The sequence below is a fragment of the Ylistrum balloti genome, unplaced genomic scaffold (genome assembly GCF_031769215.1).
Source record: "Ylistrum balloti isolate Yb309-2 unplaced genomic scaffold, AGI_CSIRO_Ybal_v1 Utg369848, whole genome shotgun sequence".
NCBI classification, from domain to species: Eukaryota; Metazoa; Mollusca; class Bivalvia; order Pectinida; family Pectinidae; genus Ylistrum; species Ylistrum balloti.
The window spans coordinates 20,433-44,088 of record NW_026782002.1 but is presented as its reverse complement, the minus strand read 5'-3'; the positions used below and the strand labels follow the sequence as shown (position 1 = coordinate 44,088).

The 23,656-nt window shown below is 34.2% G+C and overlaps 2 protein-coding genes across 2 annotated transcripts in view; one reads left to right on the top strand and one right to left on the bottom strand.

The window, feature by feature from the left end:
- Positions 1-2,070, bottom strand: part of LOC132545447 (putative phosphoenolpyruvate synthase) — a 33,446-nt gene extending 31,376 nt beyond the window's left edge. Inside the window, exons 1-3 of the mRNA XM_060209130.1 lie at positions 1,965-2,070; positions 1,186-1,373; positions 154-410 (exon numbers count right to left, since the gene is read on the bottom strand). Coding sequence (XP_060065113.1) covers positions 154-410; positions 1,186-1,373; positions 1,965-2,070 — 551 coding nt within the window. The remainder of the gene's footprint in view (positions 1-153; positions 411-1,185; positions 1,374-1,964) is intronic.
- An 18,950-nt stretch (positions 2,071-21,020) lies between these two features.
- LOC132545453 (beta-1,4-galactosyltransferase galt-1-like) lies at positions 21,021-22,799 on the top strand. Its single transcript, XM_060209137.1, has one exon. The coding sequence runs from the start codon at positions 21,021-21,023 to the stop codon at positions 22,797-22,799; it is 1,779 nt and encodes a 592-aa protein (XP_060065120.1).
- Positions 22,800-23,656: the final 857 nt, after the last annotated feature.

The following is a 23,656-nucleotide window of genomic DNA, read 5'->3' as shown; positions in this document are numbered from 1 at the left end:
TGTATGCCACAATTCCAATATCTACTATAAAGTACCATTAATTCTAACAACTCCCATACAAAATTTTACCATAAATGTCCACCTTACAACACCTTTCATATTTACCGTTAAACAGTTACTTGACCTACATCTTACAAAGTTGTCTATATTTACCGTAAAGTGCCATTAAATGACACTTTCCATGTTTTCATTGGCTCAATCATTTCAATTTTCAGGCCACCTGCTGAGTATTTCTGACCATTTGTATTGATGACATAAGTGTCTGGGTGAAGCGGATGTTGTAAGACACCTATCGTGGGTATTTCTAAAAATAGCCATATTTCTCCTCGTCTTTCATGACGTCGACAATAGCGAACGATAACACGTACACCATCTTTGTTAAAACCACCAAAATATACAGCATCAATACCCTGAAAATATACAAAATGATAATCATGAACATAAGAATTTGAGATACACACACTGACATTACATATTATTATAATTGTCATCCACTCCACTTGTTTTAGAATTTAATTGGTAATGTATTTTCCCTTGAATAAATTTCATTATCAAACTTGATAACTTTAAACCATAACCACAAAAACCCACACAAGAGAATTGGCAGAACAGATGGATGCTCTCAAAAATTATGGAAAAAATTATCATGGTTCTTGTATACTGCAAATTTTGACAGATAGACAGATGGACAAAAGAATGGATGCACAGTAGGACAAAACAGGAGCATAACAATAGCTTTCTGCACATGAAAAAATCCTGTGAGCATACATGTTGCATTTTGCATATTTTTCAGACCTAACAGTCATTTCCAGCTGATTCATTTATTCAACTTTTCGATAACCATCTCATAAAATAATATATATATATAGAGGATCTGTTGAGACAGTCTAAAACCTTTTTTGACATTTCTATTGATCACTTTGATTTTCATCGGTTTGCCTCCGAGGCTTAATTTTGGCCCTTAGTATCACTGACAAGTCCTAGAAGGATGAAACAGCGGTATGGTGCTGTTTAGTTCATTGTTTAGCTCAACTGTATCAAAAGATGCTATTCATTTGTGTGTCTGTTGTACAATCTTTTCAACGAGAATTTCATGGCAGTTTGAATGTTTTACAAACATTCCATCAAATCACCAACACATCAGATATAATGCTGAGGACCATATGACTTTGCTGGAATACTTACGAAAGGATCTGGATCTAATGGAGCAAACGTTTCCATGGAAGTTGGATCAAGCATTCCAGCTCCATATCCTCGATTCTTGTCCAACAATTCCTGGGATCTTCTATGACGTTTCTCAGCTTCCCTATGTCTATACTGTCGCAGTTTGATAATCACCAGAAAGACTAATTTTTTTAGCCAGAACCATTTCCCTGGGTAAGAATACCAAAATGTTGCAGACATTTGTTAAATGTTAAATTTGGACTAATGTATTTTCAAATGACTTTCAATACATTTACCATTGTGAAAACTCCCTAAATTAAGTGTGGACACTTTATCTGACACATGTAGTAATTGTAAACAAAAGAAAATTCTGAAGCTCAACAGAATAAATCAATCGTGTTGTTTTGGTCAAAATTCCACCAAGATAGCAGCCCTGACCTGCTTACTTTCAGCAAGTACAGGTTGTATCTAAGGAAGGTATTTAAATATATCTGAACATCCCACATTTCTGATGACATCACTGATATCTGGGTACTTGTTTATCTGAACATCCCAAATTTTTGATGACTCACTGATATCTGAGTACTTGTTTATCTGAACATCCCACATTTTTTATGACATCACTGATATCTGGGTACCTAGATATGAACATCCCACATAAGTAATGAAATCACTGATACTTGCATGCATGTAGATCTACGTGTAAAGGCATGACCCTCAAATCTGATGACATCATCAATATCTGAGTACTAAACAGGCAGTTTGTATATCTCAAATATCTGATGATGCCATTCACTTACCTGGCTGTCGATACACCCCACATATTGGTGCACTTTGAGGTCGAAACAGCTGCCAGGTAATAAGAAAGCCCAGCAGACCAACCACTACAGACCAGAACTCTAGCATCCTCTCTGTCGTGTACTCAGTCTGACAACAAACAGTAGATCTGTTATTACCCATACCAAGCATAAACTCACAATCCAGATACCAGAAATCTCATTAAAGTTAATTTCCAAGATTCTACGTCTTTCTCAGACACATCGTATGAGATTTTTTTTAATTAAATAAACATCCATCTGTTATTCAGACGGCATTCTTTGGCAACATGGCCATCATGATATGTACGATTTATCTAATATACAATTTCTTTTGTAATCAGAGAATACATCTGTGACGAAACAGTCTCGGGTCTGATCATATTTACATCTCAAGATATACAAACACTACCCTTTTCTATCCAGCACCTGTCTCCAATATCAAGACAATCTGTATCTACTGCTGCTCTGTACAATAAACTAATACTTTTAATCTTCTTACAACCAGCAACATCCTGATCAAGCCTTTTAGACAGAATTTGTATGCCCGATCAATCAATATTGCAATTAAAAAGTGGTATACAATATGGATGACTTGGGAATTTAAAGTGTAATCCAAATGAAATGAAGCCTGATAATATATTTGTTTTCAATAAAAAGTAATTTCATGCTCACACTTGTGTTTTGAAATTAATCAATTGTCTTGAAACTCAGAGAACTGGAATTTGGCATAAATAAATGAAATGTATATATTTACCTTGGTATTTACATTGGAGTGATATTTTATGGATAAAGAATTAAGGGTTCAGATCTGTTTTATAAAAGATTAATGAAACAACAACAACAACAACAACAACAACAACAACAACAACAACAACAAATGTCATCCAGCATCTGGTCATAAGATAGAGCTGATTTAAGGATTTATTACATAATTGGTTGATATTGTATGAATTTGAACAAGGGATCCCCAGGTACGTTGGTCATCATCAGTGATTGGTTGATATTGTATGAATTTGAACAAGGGATCCCCAGGTACGTTGGTCATCATCAGTGATTGGTTGATATTGTATGAATTTGAACAAGGGATCCCCAGGTACGTTGGTCATCATCAGTGATTGGTTGATATTGTATGAATTTGAACAAGGGATCCCCAGGTACGTTGGTCATCATCAGTGATTGGTTGATATTGTATAAATTTGAACAAGGGATCCCCAGGTACGTTGGTCATCATCAGTGATTGGTTGATATTGTATAAATTTGAACAAGGGATCCCCAGGTACGTTGGTCATCATCAGTGATTGGTTGATATTGTATGAATTTGAACAAGGGATCCCCAGGTACATTGGTCATCATCAGTGATTGGTTGATATTGTATGAATTTGAACAAGGGATCCCCAGGTACGTTGGTCATCATCAGTGATTGGTTGATATTGTATGAATTTGAACAAGGGATCCCCAGGTACGTTGGTCATCATCAGTGATTGGTTGATATTGTATGAATTTGAACAAGGGATCCCCAGGTACGTTGGTCATCATCAGTGATTGGTCGATATTGTATGAATTTGAACAAGGGATCCCCAGGTACGTTGGTCATCATCAGTGATTGGTTGATATTGTATGAATTTGAACAAGGGATCCCCAGGTACGTTGGTCATCATCAGTGATTGGTTGATATTGTATGAATTTGAACAAGGGATCCCCAGGTACGTTGGTCATCATCAGTGATTGGTTGATATTTATTTTATCTTTAAAGTTAGATCTTTTCTTTTTATTTTCTTCTCTGTTTTTGCTCGATCTTTATATGCACTTTTCCTGATCAGTTTCAAAATTATAAGTACACAGCTTGGGACCAAGGAGAATATATATATGTGAATCCGAGAAAGATCACCAACAACTTCTCTAGAAATAGAAATACCAAACTTTCATAGTCAAAATCAAAGATGGCTGCCTTACCTAGGGTAACTTTGGCCTTGACATTGGGCCCTAGAAACACAAACAATACTCATAGTTGACCTTTGCATAAAGTTTTACCAAAATTTGTTTTTTCATGTTGAGGGAATAAAAAACGACAGAGTGATAGACAGATACAGGGCAGATATAAGAGTGTGATATCTGATAGAAACAGCTAGCAGAAGCATGGTCACAATAGATTGTAATATCACGCTGCTGTCAACTGATTGTAACATTATGAATTAGAACAGCACCTGTTCTGTAGTCAAAGCATTACCATTGATTTGTCCACATATGACATATTTATAAATACCATTTATCTATATGTTTATGTCTATGTGACATTATTATTTGTTATTTAGAAATATCACACAATACAAGCCAGTTAATTCATTAAACAACAAAATTTGTTTATGAAACACAATGCCACCCACTCCCTTACAACAACAGTCAGATGTGGGACATTAAAAACTACTGTGTAAGGCATTGGCTATTTGCATGCATACTTTATGAAACAGTCATGTCTTTGTTGCAGTAATGATTTTTTTTACTTTCAACTGTAGGTCAAAGGTCATGATCAAGGTCACATGGTCAAAATTTGGTACCACCAGAAAGGTCTTGTCATGAGGAACTCACATGCCAGATATGAATGTCCTACCTTTTAAGGTGCAGTCATTATTGGCAAGGTTAAAGTTAACAACAGAAAAACAGACAGCACCAAAACAATATGCCCTTGATCTTTTGATCCAGGAGCGAAAAAATAATACGGATAGGGATAGAAAATCTAGGAGCTTATTTACCTCCAAAATGTTACAGGTATGACTAAATGTAGTGCAGTTTACAGAAAAAAACAAACTTTAATTAAAAAATCCATCTAAGTGGACATGGACTTTTAAAGTTCTAACTGTGATCAAAAAGTAAAGAAGCTTTGCCAACAGGCAGCTGACATTTACTGCTATTTTTGACCATGTGACCTTGACTGTGACCTTTGATCTACATTTCAAAAATATTAACATCGGCCATAGTTATTGCACCATTGCACTATAAGAGGTAGGCCTTTTTCCCCATGTGACCTTGACTGTGGCAATTGACCTACATTTGAAAAATTGTGCATGCAATTAGCACACAGTAGTTTCAATGTCCCACTTCTATAACCAGGGACAAAATATTTCAAAAACAGTTGGTCAGAATGTTGACCTACTTATCATCAGGTAAAGGTCCTATGTATGCCGTTCCATGCTCCCTACACATGCATGGCAATTGTGTTTCTGAAACACTTGAGGTTTTCTCTAGTAAAATAACTCCTTATGGAGTGGGAAAATTCTGTCACTGCTGAGCCGTATTTTTAACATTGGTTATGTTAATACTTATATTGTTGTCCTGACAACAGCTAGCTTAGCATCTTTGTCAATTTTCATGGTATTATACTTACATTATTACATTAGTACAAATGGATGCAGGTACTGCATCCACATACTTAAGTTACAGTAATTTTAACTGAAATTAAAAGACCGGTTTGTCTATGTCCTTGGGCAAGATGCTTACACTAATTCCTTTGGAACCCATTTATCAGGCCTCCTGCAGGTTGTTCGATGAGGTAGCCATCAGATACTACGAGGTGATTTCATCTCAAAACAGCTTTGGATATTTACGGGCTGATAAAATTCAGCAGGAAAGCATAGAAATGAACAAAAGCCGTTGTTTCATTGGTATCTCAACATGTTAGCAAAGGGAATATAGACAGTGGTTTTGGATATTGTCACTTAAAATTACTTTTTCTGAGACTTTCACACATTGGTCTAAATTAATACACCTTCACATGACAACATTTCTTCATACTTTGATTTTAAAGTGCATGATATTGTTGGTAAATACAGCCTAAGCCTGCATGAACTTTAGAAAGTATAAAGCAGCCTAAATATGTATAAATTTGGAAAGTTTACATCAGCCTAGGCCTGTGTAGATTTGGAAAGAATGGCAATAATATGTCTAAAAACGAATAAGTAAGACATTTTTTAAAATTTTTCACTCATATTGGTAAAATACTGCCATTATGGGAAATGAGCAATGATAAATATTGAATATTCTTTCTGCTAAGCAATGTGTTTTTTCTATGTTTAATAGCCAGGGAATGTAGTCTACTCCCTGGTCCATTTCTACAAGTAGGAACTATAACGCAGCCAGATGAAATCAGGCCAATTTGAAGGATGACATTTAAATTTGTGAGGATGATACAATCAGCTTCAGTTTGTGATTAAAGCTCTGCACTGCTTTTTGTTGATGTAATTAATTCCTGAACTAATTAAGACAAGAGGCAAGTGGGGCCTGTATCAATCACCTAGATATTTTAGCTTGCACTTGAAAATATTTCTGTTCACATCTATGTACTAAACCTTCAAACTAAATTTCAAAAAAAAACATCTATGTTCAAGCAGCAAAATAATGAGTATAGCTCTTAATTACCGTACAATTTCCCATAATGGGCCTCGTCCCTCTGCAGACTCTTGCTTTACACAAAAATAAGTCCCCACTGCCCAAGGATATTTGAAACAAATTGAGTTAAGATATTTTCATTGCAATAGAAGAAGATGGATTTTATTAAAGATAACAGCTATCTGTCCTACTGGGCCATTCCTAGGAGATGTGGTAAATTAGTTAAAATCATTATGGAGTCCATATTAGATGGTATCAAGATAACTTTAATATACTAATCAATTAGCACAGAGAAACATATAGTTCATACAGTCTAGCTAACTGGCATTATATTATATATTATAGTATATAAGTATCTTGTTAAAGTTATGCACTTTCTGTTTATTATAATACTTAAAAGTGTGTATAACCATTTGCTTATAATCATCAAAAAATAGAAATAGGAGCAACCAAACAACTAATTCATATTATTGTTCGGAGAGTATGAACAATGTCTTTGCTCCTGAGCAATGCAGAAAAATTAAGAAATCACAGTAAAACAGTCGGTTAAAACAAGGTTCCATAAGGTCACATGACATACTCAGCTACTTCTGATTAAAACAGCAAATGGTGGCAGACACAAGAGCAAGTGTTGACCAGTGCTTGTTTGAAGCTGATAATCTTCATAATTTTTTCTCAAGAAGTGTTTATTCTAAGTATTTAAATGCTTGCCTGAAATCAAATGCATGCAAAAAAAATAACAAAACTTAATCATTAAGTACCTTCAAGAAAAAATGGAAGAAAAAGGATATTTCCATGTCAAACTTGAAGTCATGTCTTAATTACATCTATGATCATATTTTTACATCAAAATGTCATCTTGGAATGTTTGACATCATTTTTTAAAATTTAAAATCAAGTCATAATAACTAAGCTATATCACACCTGTTTAACATGCAAAGATATAATGTGTGTATATTCACTGAACAATAATTAAGGTACTCATTTGACTGTGTCCATGACACAATGATGTAGATGTACATGCACGCATGTATACCATGGTACACTATCGCCGAAATCCTGATCACCTACTCATAATCAAAAGAGGAAAAAGAAAAACAGAAAAAAAAATAAAAGCAAAAAAAAACAAGCAAACAAACAAACAACATATCGCAAAAACTTAAAGTAGTTTCGCCAGTGTTCCATTGAGTTTTACAGCAGTATGCATGCAGCACTCTGGTGCACATAAATGTCCTCTCGTCTTGTAAACAACTGTGTTTAAATATTCATACCAGCGCAACGAAAGATTTGAACATTTATCCTTTTACAGCAACAAGACATAGCATTATTAACAACATTTTCTCAGCGAATATTATTCAGTATATCGATTATCTTTATGAAGATATTTATAGTTCTGCTCACCTGCTGTTCAATATCTCAGGCTGTCCAGCGACCCTTGTAAGTGGTCTGATCGTGATTGTTCTCAATGACCCAGATATACCTCAGCATCAGTCGTCGTGCATACTGAGTCAGCTAAACTCATAAACGTTCTGCTCCCTCAGTAGACATTTTGTTTATGGCCGTCAGACTCAGTCCACGGAATGCGCTATTGCATTAAATGTTTCAATGAAGTTCTATTTATCTCATACTACAAATCACTAAATGTGTTGCTCGTTAAACAATGTTTGAAGCTCAGCTCATTTGTTTTGATATGGTATGCTTTGACCCGGATATGACTTTTGACATACCAACTAAGGATCGATAACTCTGGCTTTCACAAAATTCATTTTGTCTACTTTCGCTTTGACCATATAATTGCTTTTACTAGAGACGATGGGGTGCTTTCACCTACCGCCAGTGATATTCTTTCCTTGTGATAGGAAATGTATAACTTTTAATTCTCGATTAAGGAATATTCGCCTAATTATGTATTTTTTCTTCTTTACAATTTTAATCATAAAAGAATTTGTGTGCACAGGGAGCCGATAACTAAATGGAACTTAGAAAAATGATACTTATATTATGGCTGTTACGTGCGTATATTTATACCTGTCCTTTATACTATTTAAACGCCTTGCTATACTAGGTCCTCCTAACGACCCTGAACGATAAAATCTTATGCTATTAATGGAATAAACACATGGATATCAGGACAAAATGCACAAACCCACATAGTCGTTGGACGCCAATGTTATAGAAAAGGGAAAATCACATTCATTATATCTAGTAAATATTGGAGTAAATGATCAATATTGTCATAGTGATATGAGCAGCCGATAAATCACATCATGTGAACAACATCACTGAATAGCAGCACATACATGTACATGCTGTGTCATTCATTTAAGTTGATAACCAGAAAAGGCACCTAACTGGTTGCTTTTACTGAAAGGATTGTTCACAGTATCACTATTTTAGAACACCTGATTTTGAGAGATGAAGAAGTTTCACAATTACTTCCATGATCTAATTTGAGAAATATGCCGATTTTCTGTGTGATCAGAAGTTATACATTATATGTGTATTGTAAATGTCACATCAGGAATGGATTCAGCAAATCATACTCATCCTTATTAACATATCATGTCATATAAAATCTCCAAACCCAGTCAAATAAAATGTCCATACAGACATCTCATATAAAATGTCTACACAGATATATCACATAAAATCTCAATTCCAAAGTGACATAAAATGCTCAAACTGGAAACATAAAATCACTATACAGATTACATAAAGGTCAAATGAAGAAATGATTCATAAAATAGTGTCTATATCAACAAACTTACTATCCAAAATAAAATTTCCATACAGAAGTCGGACAAAATGTCTATACAGAAAACACATGGAAATGTCTGTATAGAAGACACAATCTCAATACAGAAAACACATGGAAATGTCTATACAGAAGACACAATCTCTATACAGAAAACACATGGAAATGTCTATACAGAAGACACAATCTCTATACAGAAAACACATGGAAATGTCTGTATAGAAGACACAATCTCAATACAGAAAACAAATGGAAATGTCTTTAGTTAGAACATATTTTATTGACAAAATTAATTTGAACAGGGAAATTGGGCCTAAGTTATTACAACTAATCGGAGCCCTCTCCCATCATACGTTTACAAATACATGCTTATAAAGATATAGGCTTAAACATAAATTATACATATTAAGCATTCACACACAGACATAAATACATCATCGTATACGAATCTTTTAAAACCTTTTGATGGATTTAATGAAATTTTGCACATGTGTAAAGACAAAATAGTTTAGGTCCTCAGAAAGACCAATACTACCAAACAAAAGAAACTCTGAATTCTAATTCAGCCAGATTATGAAACAAAGTGCGTCTTTCATTTCTGAAAGTTTGACACACAAAGACGAAGTGAAAGGCATTCTCACAAGGATGTCCACAGAAGCAAACTGGATTTTCAGCAAGATTTACTCGATAAAGATTGTATTTAAGGGAACTACAACTGTGTCTAAGTTTAGTATGTATTATGTTTAACTTCCGTTCACCATAACTAAAATAGATAGGTGGGGATTGTTGTGTATTTAAAGTGAGGTCTTAAACATATTTATGGAAGGCAGTGACCGTACAGAGAAATCTAACAAGTTCCAGCTACGAAGCGTAGAAGGTATAAAAGAGAGGTTTGTAAGAGAAAGCCCAAATAGAGGAACTCTATAATCATTGTTATTTCTAAGATTGTATCGGTTATTATATGCAACAATAGGTGGCAAGAGATCGTTTAAATAATCTGGAGTTAGCTTATTATGCATTTCAAATAAAAGTTGAAGTTTTCTTCGTTTTCGACGTTTCGAAAGTGTATCTAAACCAGTTTCAAAATGTAAACCTTCTAAAATCATACATACATATTTTTTCTCTTCAAGAGCAATACAAATATTGTGATAAATTTCAATGAGCTGATATACAGTAGAATGCGCATGCATAAAGCCAGACTGGTGTTTATAAAACAATGAAGCTTCTGAAATAATTATGAACATGTTTGAAAATAACACGCTCAAATATTTTTCCAACAGTAGATAGAAGAGAAATCGGTCTATAGTTAGAGGGAGAATGCCTGTCACCTTTTTTAAACAGTGGCATAACTTTTGCTACTTTCCAATTGGCTGGAAATATAACTGACGATAAATGTTAAAAATAATTTCAAGTAGAATACAAACAGTTTGTGATGTATTTCTTAACATATGATGACTGATTCCATCCTCACCCGAGGCCTTTCCGAGCTTCAATATCTGTAAAACATCACGAATTTCATTTCTATTTACTCTTACAGAACTTAACGTTTTGTTGGTTTTAGACTCAACTACAGGAACTGCAGTGTTTCTATCATCGACTTGTGTAATATTACAAAAACAGTAATTTAATAAGTTAGCTTTGTCTTCATCATTAGTAACAACATCATTAGTGTGAGGATCTACAAGAGAAGGAATAGATTGTGAAGTTCCAGTTGAATTCATTAACCTTTTAATAAGTCTCCAATAAGATTTTAGATCAGAAGACACAAATTCTTCAATTATACCATGAACATTCTCATAAAATAATAAACGGACGTGTTTTTTCATGTTGTTAACCTTATTTCGTTGAGACTTAAATTTATTAACATCCCAAAGAAGCTTGGTTGACCTCGCGATCTTATGTAACCTATCACGAATTCTCAACTTTTTCCTTAATTCAGAGGTCATCCAAGGTTTATCATTAGGTCTAATAGTGATCACTTTAGATGGAATGCATGAATTCGCAAAATCTAAAAAAAATATCAGTAAAACGTTCATAAGCAATATCAATTGTGTTACAATTAAGGAAAAGATCATTCCAATTATAATTAGAAATGAGATTATTAAACGTTCGGAAATCAGCCCTTTTATACAGCCAAATTTTACGCTTATAAATAGATCTACAAGCACACGGAAGATTAACACAAGCAGTAAAGCTATCATGATCACTGAAGGATTTATCAACTGGTATTACAAGAGAATCAATTCAAGAAATAGACTGAGTTAAGAGAATGGGATCCAGAAGGCTGGATCGAGTTGGTCCAGTACGAGTTGGTTCGTTTATGACATTAATCATATTAAAAGAACTTCTAATTGTTGTACGTGTACCTGGTGACCACTGTCCGTGGAATGTAGAGTGGTCATTGTACGTAATAGGTGTAGACACAAACACAAATAACACTCCAAAAAGTCAAAGTAGGATGGAAACACACAGATAGTTCGTATCAATAGTACATACGCTAATGTATGGCAAAGTTTGGTTATCGATCTCAACACAGAAATTGATTAAAAAGTATACAGTTCTTACAGCTAACATTACACAACCTGTCTATATAGAAAACACATGGAACTGTCTATACAGAAAACACATGGAAATGTCTATACAGAAAACACATTGAAATGTCTATACAGAAACACATGGAAATCTCCATACAGAAACACATGGAAATCTCTATACAGAAAACACAGGGAAAAGTCTATACAGAAACACATGGAAATGTCTATACAGAAAACACATGGAAATGTCTATACAGAAACACATGGAAATGGCATTTGGTTATCAGAAACACAGAAATTGATTAAAAACACATGGAAATGTCTTACAGCTAACATTACACAACCTGTCTATATAGAAAACACATGGAACTGTCTATACAGAAAACACATGGAAATGTCTATACAGAAACACATGGAAATGTCTATACAGAAAACACATGGAAATGTCTATACAGAAAACACATGGAAATGTCTATACAGAAACACATGGAAATCTCTATACAGAAACACATGGAAATGTCTATACAGAAACACATGGAAATCTCTATACAGAAACACATGGAAATCTCTATACAGATGACACAGTCTCTATACAGAAAACACATGAAACATCTGAAAGGAAACACAATCTATACAGAAAACACATGGAAATGTCTATACAGGTGACACAATCTCTATACAGAAAACACATGGAAATGTCTATACAGGTGACACAATCTCTATACAGAAAACACACGGAAATGTCTATACAGGTAACACAATCTCTATACAGAAAACACATGGAAATGTCTTTACAAGTGACGTAATCTCTATACAAATAACACATGGAAATGTTTATACGGGTGAACAATATATATACAGCAACACATAGTATGTCTGAACAGCTAACAATATTTTCAAATTCTAAATCTTCTTGCAGTTCTATTTGTTTTAAACAAATCCAGGTAATGTGAAATCACATAGAACGTAGAGTCAGACGATGAGAAATTAGCACACGAAAGAGGTGGCTATAGCTCACACTTGTCCAGGTAAACCACAGGGGTTCTCAGTTGGGGTTTTACTGGCGCATCCATTGAAATAACTGACCATATGCACTCATATGATAAAATGTAACATATATTGTTGGCCTGAATTGTAAAACTTTGATTTTTATATTAATCATTGAAAGCGGTCATTTTTTGTTTGTGATTTTGAATATGGATATATGCTTTCACGGATTTAAATTCAAAATGAATCTGATATGTACCGTACTATTAGGGACTAGCAGGTGTGTAAAATATATGTCGGCTACAACAGATAGCCATGACTGTATGGGTCTCATGAGTAAAACAGGACCTACTCTGTATCAGTACAGAGTGCAATTTGATGAAATCACTCATCCATGACTGGCCCCTTTCTATGCGGGCTCTCGTGCCTACGACTCGATAAGCGCTAAAGGGACGTAACCCATGGTATCCTGTAGAAGTAGCTGCAAATGTTTGGATGACGGTCGTTTCATCGAAATATGAAACTGAGGCTACTTTTGTGAGCAGGGTCAAATTTAATCATCCTAATCATCGATTTTCACGGAAATCGGACAAATCTAAATTTCGACCAAGCAATATCCTGCGTTTGGTGGCCAATTTTGTAGGGGAAAAGTCAACTCAGTTTTTAGAAACGTGCGTAGAACGAAGGTTATTGATACATATCATTTCGGCCTATCAGAGCATGCAGCCGTGAACTGGAAGTTAGAACCGAAAAAAGAGATATTAAGGTGTACAACTGAACATGGAAAGTGTAAAGTCTGTTGAGAATTCATTGGGTGTTGTTTGAGTTTAGCAGTGAACTAAAACGGCGGAAGAAGGATAAAGATAAATGGAATTGCGTTCGTGAGCAATACCGAAAGTCTCACTAATTCTTCAACCTCACTCCTGAACACCACTTGATATTTCTAAAATTGTTTGTAGTGTCAAAATACACCTACACTCCAAATTTCTTGGAAATCGGACGATATATTTTGATTTCGACCAATCAGAGTCCAGAAAATGACGGCCAATGTCAAACTGAGGCCATTACAGTCGTTTGTGTTTAATAATCATCATACATATAAATTTTCATGGAAATCAGAAAATTAGTAAATTACGACCAATCAGAAGCCTGCCTCAGGCGGCCATTTTGTCAAAAAAGTCGATTCTCTTTTCATAGACACATGCGCTATCAGGTTTCCATACATTCCTACAAGTTTAATTACGTTTCATCACACGTAATCTCTGACTCTCCTATAGTTTGTAGCCACCTCAGTTGACAGTAACAAGGCCATTAACAGGGACTATAACAAGGTCATTTACGGGGACTGTCACAAGGTCGTAAACGGGGACTATAACACATTGTTCTGCTTGTCATTGTATGCAAGTATGAATGGCTAAACACTATCATGATTACTAAAGAAAAATAGCAAATAAGTAGTAATATTTGCCTTTCCGGTGTTTATTCTCTGTTTAGCCTTACCGACTAAACTGATATTTACAATTCTGTAAACCACAAGTATGGCATGTAGGACCCCAGTACACCTACAATAAAATAAGGAATGTGAATCCTCTTTTGTGTTTGTTCTTATTATTGAATTTCGTGATTTTTTTTATAAACATGAAAAAAAAAATCAAAACAATATTGTATAAAAATATTTAAAATATCTCGCAAACATGTCATAAATAGATAATGTTTTTGTGGGACTGTTTTCTGTTTACTTTCTGTTGTTGACAAACGACAAACTTTATCGTCAATGCGTATCATTTAAGTATCTTTAAATTAAAAATGCCATTTCAAATGCATGTAAGTTTACAATAATTCACGCATGCACGCACGCACGCACACACACTCACACAAACACACACACACACGCACGCACGCGCGCACACACACACACACACACACACACACACACACACACGTATATATATATTGTATACTTTTTGAATATAGTGTAAACAGAAACTTATATCACTTAAAACAACCAGAGGTCCTAAATAAGCACCAGAGAAACAGTACAACAAGCTGCTCACTCATACCATTGAAGCTACCATTAAGACAGGTTATGTCAGTTTTGTAAGCCAAATCGGGTAGAATCCGACTTTCATTGCGTTCAATTATAAGTAGATAATCGTAAATAAATCGTCAAATGTATTATTGGGACAGTCCATCGTCATATAAACTTGTCCATCTGCTATCTGTACGTAACAGAAAGGACCTTTGTAACTTAAAAAAGTGTATGTTTTGTTTGCAAAATCTATATTTCCACTTCAGCTTATTGTATTTTCACTTTGAATTATATGCGTATATATTTGTATGACTTGTTGAACTTTTATTTGTTAATGTCGATGGCAAATGTTGTCACCGTACACTATACATTTACTTGTTAATGTCGATAGCAAATGTCACCGTACACTGTACATTTACTTGTTGATGTCGATAGCAAACGTTGTCACCGTACACTGTACATTTACTTGTTGATGTCGATAGCAAATGTTGTCACCGTACACTGTACATTTACTTGTTGATGTCGATAGCAAACGTTGTCACCGTACACTGTACATTTACTTGTTAATGTCGATAGGAAACGTTGTCACCGTACACTGTACATTTACTTGTTAATGTCGATAGCAAAAGCAAAAACATAAGATATATTATTTGTTCTCATTTTTAATATCTATACATTATCTATTATATAAACAACCTTACTGTGACAAGCAACTCTCCACCATTATTACAATCTATTTTTCCATTGAGGCTATTTGTCCAGCATTATACTATTGGTGAAATGATGTTCCGTTTCAACCGGTTTCAGTTTGGTCAACGGAAGAAGCCCTTATTCCTGAATTGATTTTGGAGACGACGACTCTCAACTTAATTGATTGAGATAACTTCCTTGTGTACGGAAAAGAGTATACGACATACTGATGTTGATTGGGAGTTGTAGCCCGCTTGATTCACTAGTTTTTTCCTTAAATGAATACCAACACCTATACCAGGTGAAACACAGTGTCACACAATGTGATAAAAATGCATTTTGTAGGTACATATACAACTGATAAAGCATGGCCTGGATCGGTGGAACAGATATTTCTGTAATCATGATAAACAGACTTAACACTGATCAAGGTTCATCAATGGTAGATGTACAAGGACATTACTAGCGCCATATAAATAACACTTAATTTTTTGTAACGTTTTCAGTAAGATTTATGTTCTTTCAGTTTGAATCAGACAGGAAATGCACTATTTTACATAATTTACTTCCTAATAAAGAGATAACGTATATAGCAATATATGTTGGATCACTGTATTCTTTGTTCTAGCAATGAAGTCTCACAGCAGAAGTTGACAACACTTGAAAAAGCTCATAGCGGACCCAGATAGCGGGTGAACCGATCTGAAATGACAGGCGCCGTATTACTCCGCCGCAGATAGGAAATATGTGTGTTACATGCATGCACGCCTTACTTATTTTACATGTTGCAGTTTTTACAGGATCAAGAACTGGAAATAACAACAAACAACAACAACAACAGCAACAACTAAGTACTGGGAGTTTTAAAGGCTTTAAAACATCACAATGGCTTAAAGAAGAGATCAGAACAAAACGAGAAACAATTTTAAAAAGGTAAGAATTTTTATGTCAGGATTTAGATTATATCCATCACATCCGATGAAAAAAGAACTTCAGGAAGCGGGATTGTGGTTAGTTATTAATTATATGAAATTTCCGTCATCATTTTATTTGTGATATGTATTTTATTGGGCGAATTAATGTGATTTGATAAGTCACACTTGTTTGATAAATTTCAAATTATAAACGCACAAGTACAAGAGCTCGTTTATCATAAAATCTTTCTTTTTTCTTTAAGGAAATACTTATTTTGATACCTCTGATCCCAATTGTCGTTTACTTATAGACAACACAAAACGAGACATGTGTGATGAATTTCTACCCGAACACAGTTGAGGATTCTTCCTTAAATGTCTTTTCTTGGTGCACGTGTATATGGCACGGAAGTGTTACATAACAGAACAGGTGCGTTCTGTGATAAAACGGGTTACTTAATGCTGTGCTAATTAGCTTATTAATGATCAATTACCCTACAACAATTACTTATCTTAATTGTGGACTCTCGTGTCTATGTAAATAAATCATTCATGTTTTTATTTTATTTTATTTTTTTAATTTTTATATAGATACTAAAGATTTTATACAACTTATTTCAATTTTAAAACAATAAAAAATGGAAATGCCGTGCAGAGGTACAAAATGAACAATTCACTTCACTTCACACGATTTAAGATGCAATTACTTGGTAAAGCACGGCTTGTTTTGTCTTTAGTTTATACCGTCCTCATTGCTTATTTATGAAAGAGAGAATTATAACTCCTTTTTGTAACACGGAACTGGAAACATATCGCCCACTTACTGTTATCCTAGAAATCATACGACGTCACACTCTTGGACACTATTCAAGCAGTATTTATATTAAAACACAAGTTATATAATAATGAAATCTCCCTGTCTAGGAACCCAGCTTGTAAGCTACCAGTGCTTGATGCAATTCGTTCTCTCTTTTTAAAAAGCATCGCCACTTTTCTCAGGACTAAAAATCCAATTTTCCATTGTCAGCTTGTCAATTTGATAAAAAGGTTGTTAGCTTCACGAACTAGCTTTCTATATAAAGAAGTATTGATTTAACATTGTAGCACCGTAAAAACCTTTGACCTTTCCCTTGACCTTTTGGAATTCAAAGGGTTTGCCATTTGTCATTAATTCATTAATCTGGAAAAAAATGGAATGATTAGAAAAAGGGATAGCCTGAATTGGATCCGTGCTTTTCTATGAGGTTGTATTACACTGTGTCAGTATAGCTAACAAACATGTGGTTTCTCTTTGTGAAAGCAAGTTCTGTAACTACAGCCAGTGGTTAGAAAAATGCATTTCAATATCCACCCTATGGATAAAACAACATTCTATACATTTTTTTTAAAAAAAAAGATACATTTTACTACGGAAAACATCACTTCCTACTTAGTTCTAAACACATATATTGTACATGTCTGAGATCATTTACCTTCAATTACAAACATAGCATTGGAAAAGTGACTGAAAAACATCGATGATGTCAGTTGACCTTGCTTACACATAGCTGTATATAACTAATTAATCACATGTCATTATATACACGTGTCACAATTGGGATAATTATCATGAATTTTTGTTTTTTGTTTTTCCCTTTGCGGGGTGAGGGATGGGGGAGGGGGGCGTTTTTGGTGTTATAGTGCATGTTCCCCTGTTTTGTTAGTCGTAGTTCGTCTGATACGCTGTTACCTTCCGTTTACCTTCCATTCTAAATGTATTATGTTACAAAAACATTTATTATCAAGGAATGCATCAAGTATTAAAATACAAGCGATATATATTTATGGTATCATTAAAGTCATTAATCAAAATTTCATCAAATAAGTCGTTCTTAACAGGAAAAACATGTCAAACCCATCTTTAAGGCCAATATTACACAAAGGCCATATGTCTATAGAGGCCGCTTTTAGGTCCCCTTTATAATGTAATTCATAGTAATCCAACTCCTTATCGTAAAGGCCACCTGTGAATAAAGGCCACTTTTCTCTGCTCCCTAGAATGACCTTTATAGACAGGCTTGAGTGCATCATATCTCAGTGTTGAGTATTACTTTGCACGTATTTTGTGATACCTAAATGATTAGAAACATTAAAATATATGACAATGATAGACAATGTTAAAGTGAAAATAAGGAAATAACACAGGGAACTGCTGAATAAAGTACAATGTTTTCAGAGATAATCCGTGTTTCCACCGAGGGAAATACTTCAGAATCCATGTCCTGTAGTTGATAAGAGCTGACTGTATCACCTTAAAGATCCTTAATATCGGATTATTTAACTGCGTTAGAAACAAACACGCTTACATGTTGAACCACTGGGACATTACACCGTGTAATATTTGTCTTTAGTTATCTGTGTTGAAACGATACATCTCAACGCCCAACGGGGTGAACAATAATATCCTTAAACATGTCTTGATTTGTATATAAGTGCAATATCTCAATTAGATTTTTATAGGAACTTTTCAGTGGATTTTTTTTCTTTATCTGTTGAGAATGAAATGCACATTACTATAAAGGTGGATTTTTTATTTTATTTTTTCATATATTTATTTATTTATTTTCATTCTTTTTTCAAAAGTTTCTGGTTTTACTGAAAGCTTTAGATAAAAGGATGTGTTATCACGAACCCGGCTGTGTGTTATTGCCTTTACTTGAAGCCACAATCGCTTTCATAAATTAAATTTCTTTTTCTTGTTTTTAATTTTTCCTCGATAATTGCGAAAAAGAAACACGGAAAAAATCGATTTCTTACAGAATGTAAATAAATCAAGATAAATAAAGATGTCTACATATTATCGATTGAACACATGCACAATAAAGGTAACGGGGAGATTTACAATTGATGAATGTCATTGGCTATGTTTGTGGGGGTGTCTGACCTCAAAATGTTACCAAAAGCACATAGTTATGATATCTTAAATTTATTACCTACCATATATATTGTGTTAAATGACTATAACATCTGTTGTACTTGAGTGGCTTCAATTTGAGCTTGACAACTGTAGATGTACTACAATAGTAGAATGAATAACGCGTCAAGATTAGATTAGTTTGCTGTTGGCCAAGCCGTGTGACTGGGGCGGGGGGACTGATCTGCTGAGTAAGGAATTGTAGGGGACTTACAAACCAAAACGACGATGTAGAATACTCATCCAATGACCGAAATTTAGCAGGGTTCTTAAATCCTATCTCCCTAAGGAACTCGTAAACAGCTGCAAAGTGGTTAATCACACGAACTAACCTTTGATTTGTGTATGAAAATAATTGTTATAATCCAAGACTTCCCCTGTTGTGGTCGAGTAGCGTAGTGATGTGGCTAACAGCCATTGGTGTTAAAATCTATCTGTAAAAAGATCGAAAACCACACATATAACATGAATGACCAGTTCGTCATGGAATTAACAAAATATAATGTCATAAATTGTATTTATGTACAGATAAATGATTTAAAACCACTGATAAGATGAAAATGTTTACACTTTTACTAGGCCTACTTTATCATATATGTAAACAAGATAAACTTCCTTGTATTATTTAAAGTTTTAGTTTCATTTTCATTAATACATAACAGGAAGTACAGAATCTACTACATAGTTATTCACACTTTTTATATAGCGCTTCAATTAAAAACCAACACTTCCTGTTTGAGTTTATTATTGACAGAAGTTTTAATGTCACTGTTTATAATTCATTAAAGAATATATCTATAGAAACAGATGTCTTCACTAGTCTTTAAATGTCAATGCTTTAATCAACAATGTGAAAGATTACTATGACTTACAGAAGTAAAAATGACATTTTGAAAGAAAAATTTAGAAATACTGGGAGTATAATGGATAAAAGTTTATCAAACTTGATATCTAAACATCGTCGCCTAATTGTCCTTGACATGCTTCATATAAAACAACAAATAAAGCATCTCCAATCAAAATAAATGTATATAACACTATGTAACCATCTTTTGTTCAGACCTTTTTTGATTTTCATTCCTACTAGATGTCCACATTTTTTTGGTTCCTGGCATTATTGCCGAGTCCTAGAGGGACAGATTGCTGATGGATACAGCTTGATTCACCATTAAGGATGTATCACGTTCTATAAACAAAGGTTTATAAGCACTTTTCAATACAAAAAAAGCTCGATACATCATATAGCTGTTTCATCCTGTTAGGACTCGTCACAGTGATGCTAAGAGTCTACATTTTGAAACGTAGGAGGTGACTGAAGACATTCAATTTATATAGATAGAGAGGTGCACAAGCTCCCAAATCACTATAACGTTAATACATCTGATAATTTTAGAAGAAAGTCATGTACATGTTTATGTTGTGAACCGTGCCAGTATTTGAATGGACTAAAACGTGACTTTTAGGTTACAGCAGACCTCGGGGACTTAATGGCAACCAGAAATTTCTACAACTTGCAATGTTGAAGGTTTTCTTGAAAATGTCAATGCAGAAATTTGAAAAGTTTTGACACGGAATCTTATATACCATTTTTCCATGATTCTGAATGAAACATGGGTATCCTAACATCGAATTAAAAAAGGATGATGTGAAAATAACCTTGCTCGATTACAAGAACATCTAAATTTCACTAAACGATTATAAATATGTATTTATTCATTATTTGCAGATTTCGTGTTCGGCAGAGACTTATAGTCGCAAATTCCTAATTCAAAGACACACCTCAAGAAAAAAATATGATTTCTCGGCGAATTGGACGATTTCTGTTCGGATTATTTATAGTGTACTTAACAATAACCGTTTACATTACCTCTACGGTGCTCCTGTCTCCGTTACCAAGCGTGGAAGGCGAGGAATATGGTTATTCGGAGTCACACGACGAAAATGTCATGTCAAACACCAGTAAAAACATACTCCTTGAAACGAAGCATCAGCTCTTCAGAATAAGGAATCCTAAATATAGCCACAATGTTAATGACGATATGATTCAACATGAAAACCTTGTACGCACAACAAATATTCCAGAAGAGAATGCAAGAAATAAATTAAAACCACTGGAAGTCGAAATGGACAAAGCTTTCTCCAGTACAAAAAACATGAATTTTCAAGCAGTGCTGAAAGTATGGAGAGAGAAAATGGAATTACTACAACAACACATTGAGAAAAATAGTACTTCTAAAATTCTTCATTTAGATAAGATCAAACGAATAATGGCGGGTTTTCCCGGGGGTTTAAACGCAGGAAATACCAACCTCACATTACAAAATAAGGATGAAAACATGCAGAAATTCGTGGATAGAAATAAGACAGTGATAGACCTACGTAGCAAATCAGTTGATAATGACGCCGTTCTTCCTAAGTATCACCTCAATATGCAAGTGATGCCAGGAGACACAACAGTATACTCGGCATATTTAGACGAAAGAAAAGCTACTAAATTCATCAGAATAGTTTTAATAGGTAAGAGAGTTGACCCGAACAAAAATTTAGTTTGTAAATTTCGTTTTAGAAATTCGTCCAATAGCACTGTGATATCACATGTTGAATTGTACGAGACATGTGAAGGTCATATGAAATACTTTTCTTCTTTTATTGGTTCATGCGCAGTTCCGGATATCGACGTATTACTTGACCATGTCGTGATTTCAGTGGATAACACAGACCTAATTATGAATGTTATTGATAATAGTAAGAAAAGAACAATGGATGTGCAAAAGTTTGCTATATGTGTACCGCCACTCTTTGGTGACGTTGATATTTTACGATTAACAGAATTTATAGAATTATCAAGGATACTAGGAGCTCAACATTTTGTGTTTTATACAAAATTTGTTTCTAATGAACTATCTTTACTTTTAAATCATTACCAGAGTATAGGTTTAGCGACCGTCATGCAATGGAATCTCACCATTCCTGTTAATTTTATTTGGTACCACGGTCAGTCAGCCTCGATTTGGGATTGCTTATATAGAACAATGTTCAAATTTAAACATGTTGCTTTCATTGACTTCGATGAATTCATTGTCCCAAAAATGCAAAGCACTGTTCCAGATCTCTTAACATATTTACAAGAAGAAGCAAATGTAAATGATGAAATTGTATCAGCTTATAAGTTCCAAAGTGCATTCTTTGATTCAAATTTCAACAGCGAGGATCAACGGAAATCGGCAGAGCTACAGAAGCTAACAACAATGAACACGACTGTTAGAACACGGAAGTTGAGTAAAATAAGAACCAAACTGGTTGTGAACCCTGTTAATGTGTTCGAGCTCGGGATACACCATGTAAGCAAACCGAACCAGGAACATTACGAATGTATTGAAGTTAGTCCTAAGTTTGCATTCATACACCATTACCGCAAATGCAAATCAGATTATGGTATGAACTGTAAATTAACAGTGAATGATGATACTATTTTTAGGTATAAGTCTAACCTCGTTTATAGAGTAAAACATCGTCTTCTAAATGCAAAACTGCACAACAGTTATAGTGCAGACAAATATGACAATATGTAACCAGACCAGGGTACGAAAGGTATTGTACCGTGACTGGTATTTATTATCAATTACTGAATTATTGGATTACATTAAAACTGATTCATTAGAAAGCTACATGACTGAAGATTTATCAGACTTTGTTATGCTTACTTTTACATTATTATAGAATAACTCTGCACAAGTTAATCAACAATCTCATTCGAGTTGAAATATATTTCTGTCATGCGTAAAAAATTCGCGATAATAAAGATAATAACTTAAACAACTGAAAAAACACAATACAAATGAATTTTAGCACGATTTTGTACCATATCAAATAAAAGTTTATTCTCTTTCTACCAAACATTCCCCAGACTTAATAGAATGGTTCTTCAACAAACAATAGGAACATCCAGACAAACAATTTCCCAATAGATATTTAACTGATTTTGACCCGGGACATAAGCACTGAAAGGCACATCCTAAAATATTTTGTGACATACCGCCTTATCAAACTATTTATATCCACGAGATTACATTTCTTCCTTAAATCAAATGCTAATCTATAACTCATACAAAGTATCAAACGTATACCGATAATTTTGACCTATGACCTTTTCTACAAATAAAACGAGTCTAAGCGGCTCAAGTATATTATCAGGAGTCAACATACGAGCATATTTTGACCTATGACCTTCTCTACATCTTCAATGAGTCTAAGTGTATATGTGTATATTATAAGAAGTAAGCATACACATTTTTGATCTAGGACCTTTACTGCAAGCAACCAGTCTCATTAATCCAATTTTAATTATCGATATGAAAAATTTGTCCAGCACACCATTTTCACTTAATTTATACACTCATATATTTTTGTAATAGATAGCTTCCTCTTC

Bases quoted from the DNA above. Each gene is read 5' to 3' on its own strand.
- LOC132545453 (XM_060209137.1), top strand. From the start codon at position 21,021: ATGATTTCTCGGCGAATTGGACGATTTCTGTTCGGATTATTTATAGTG.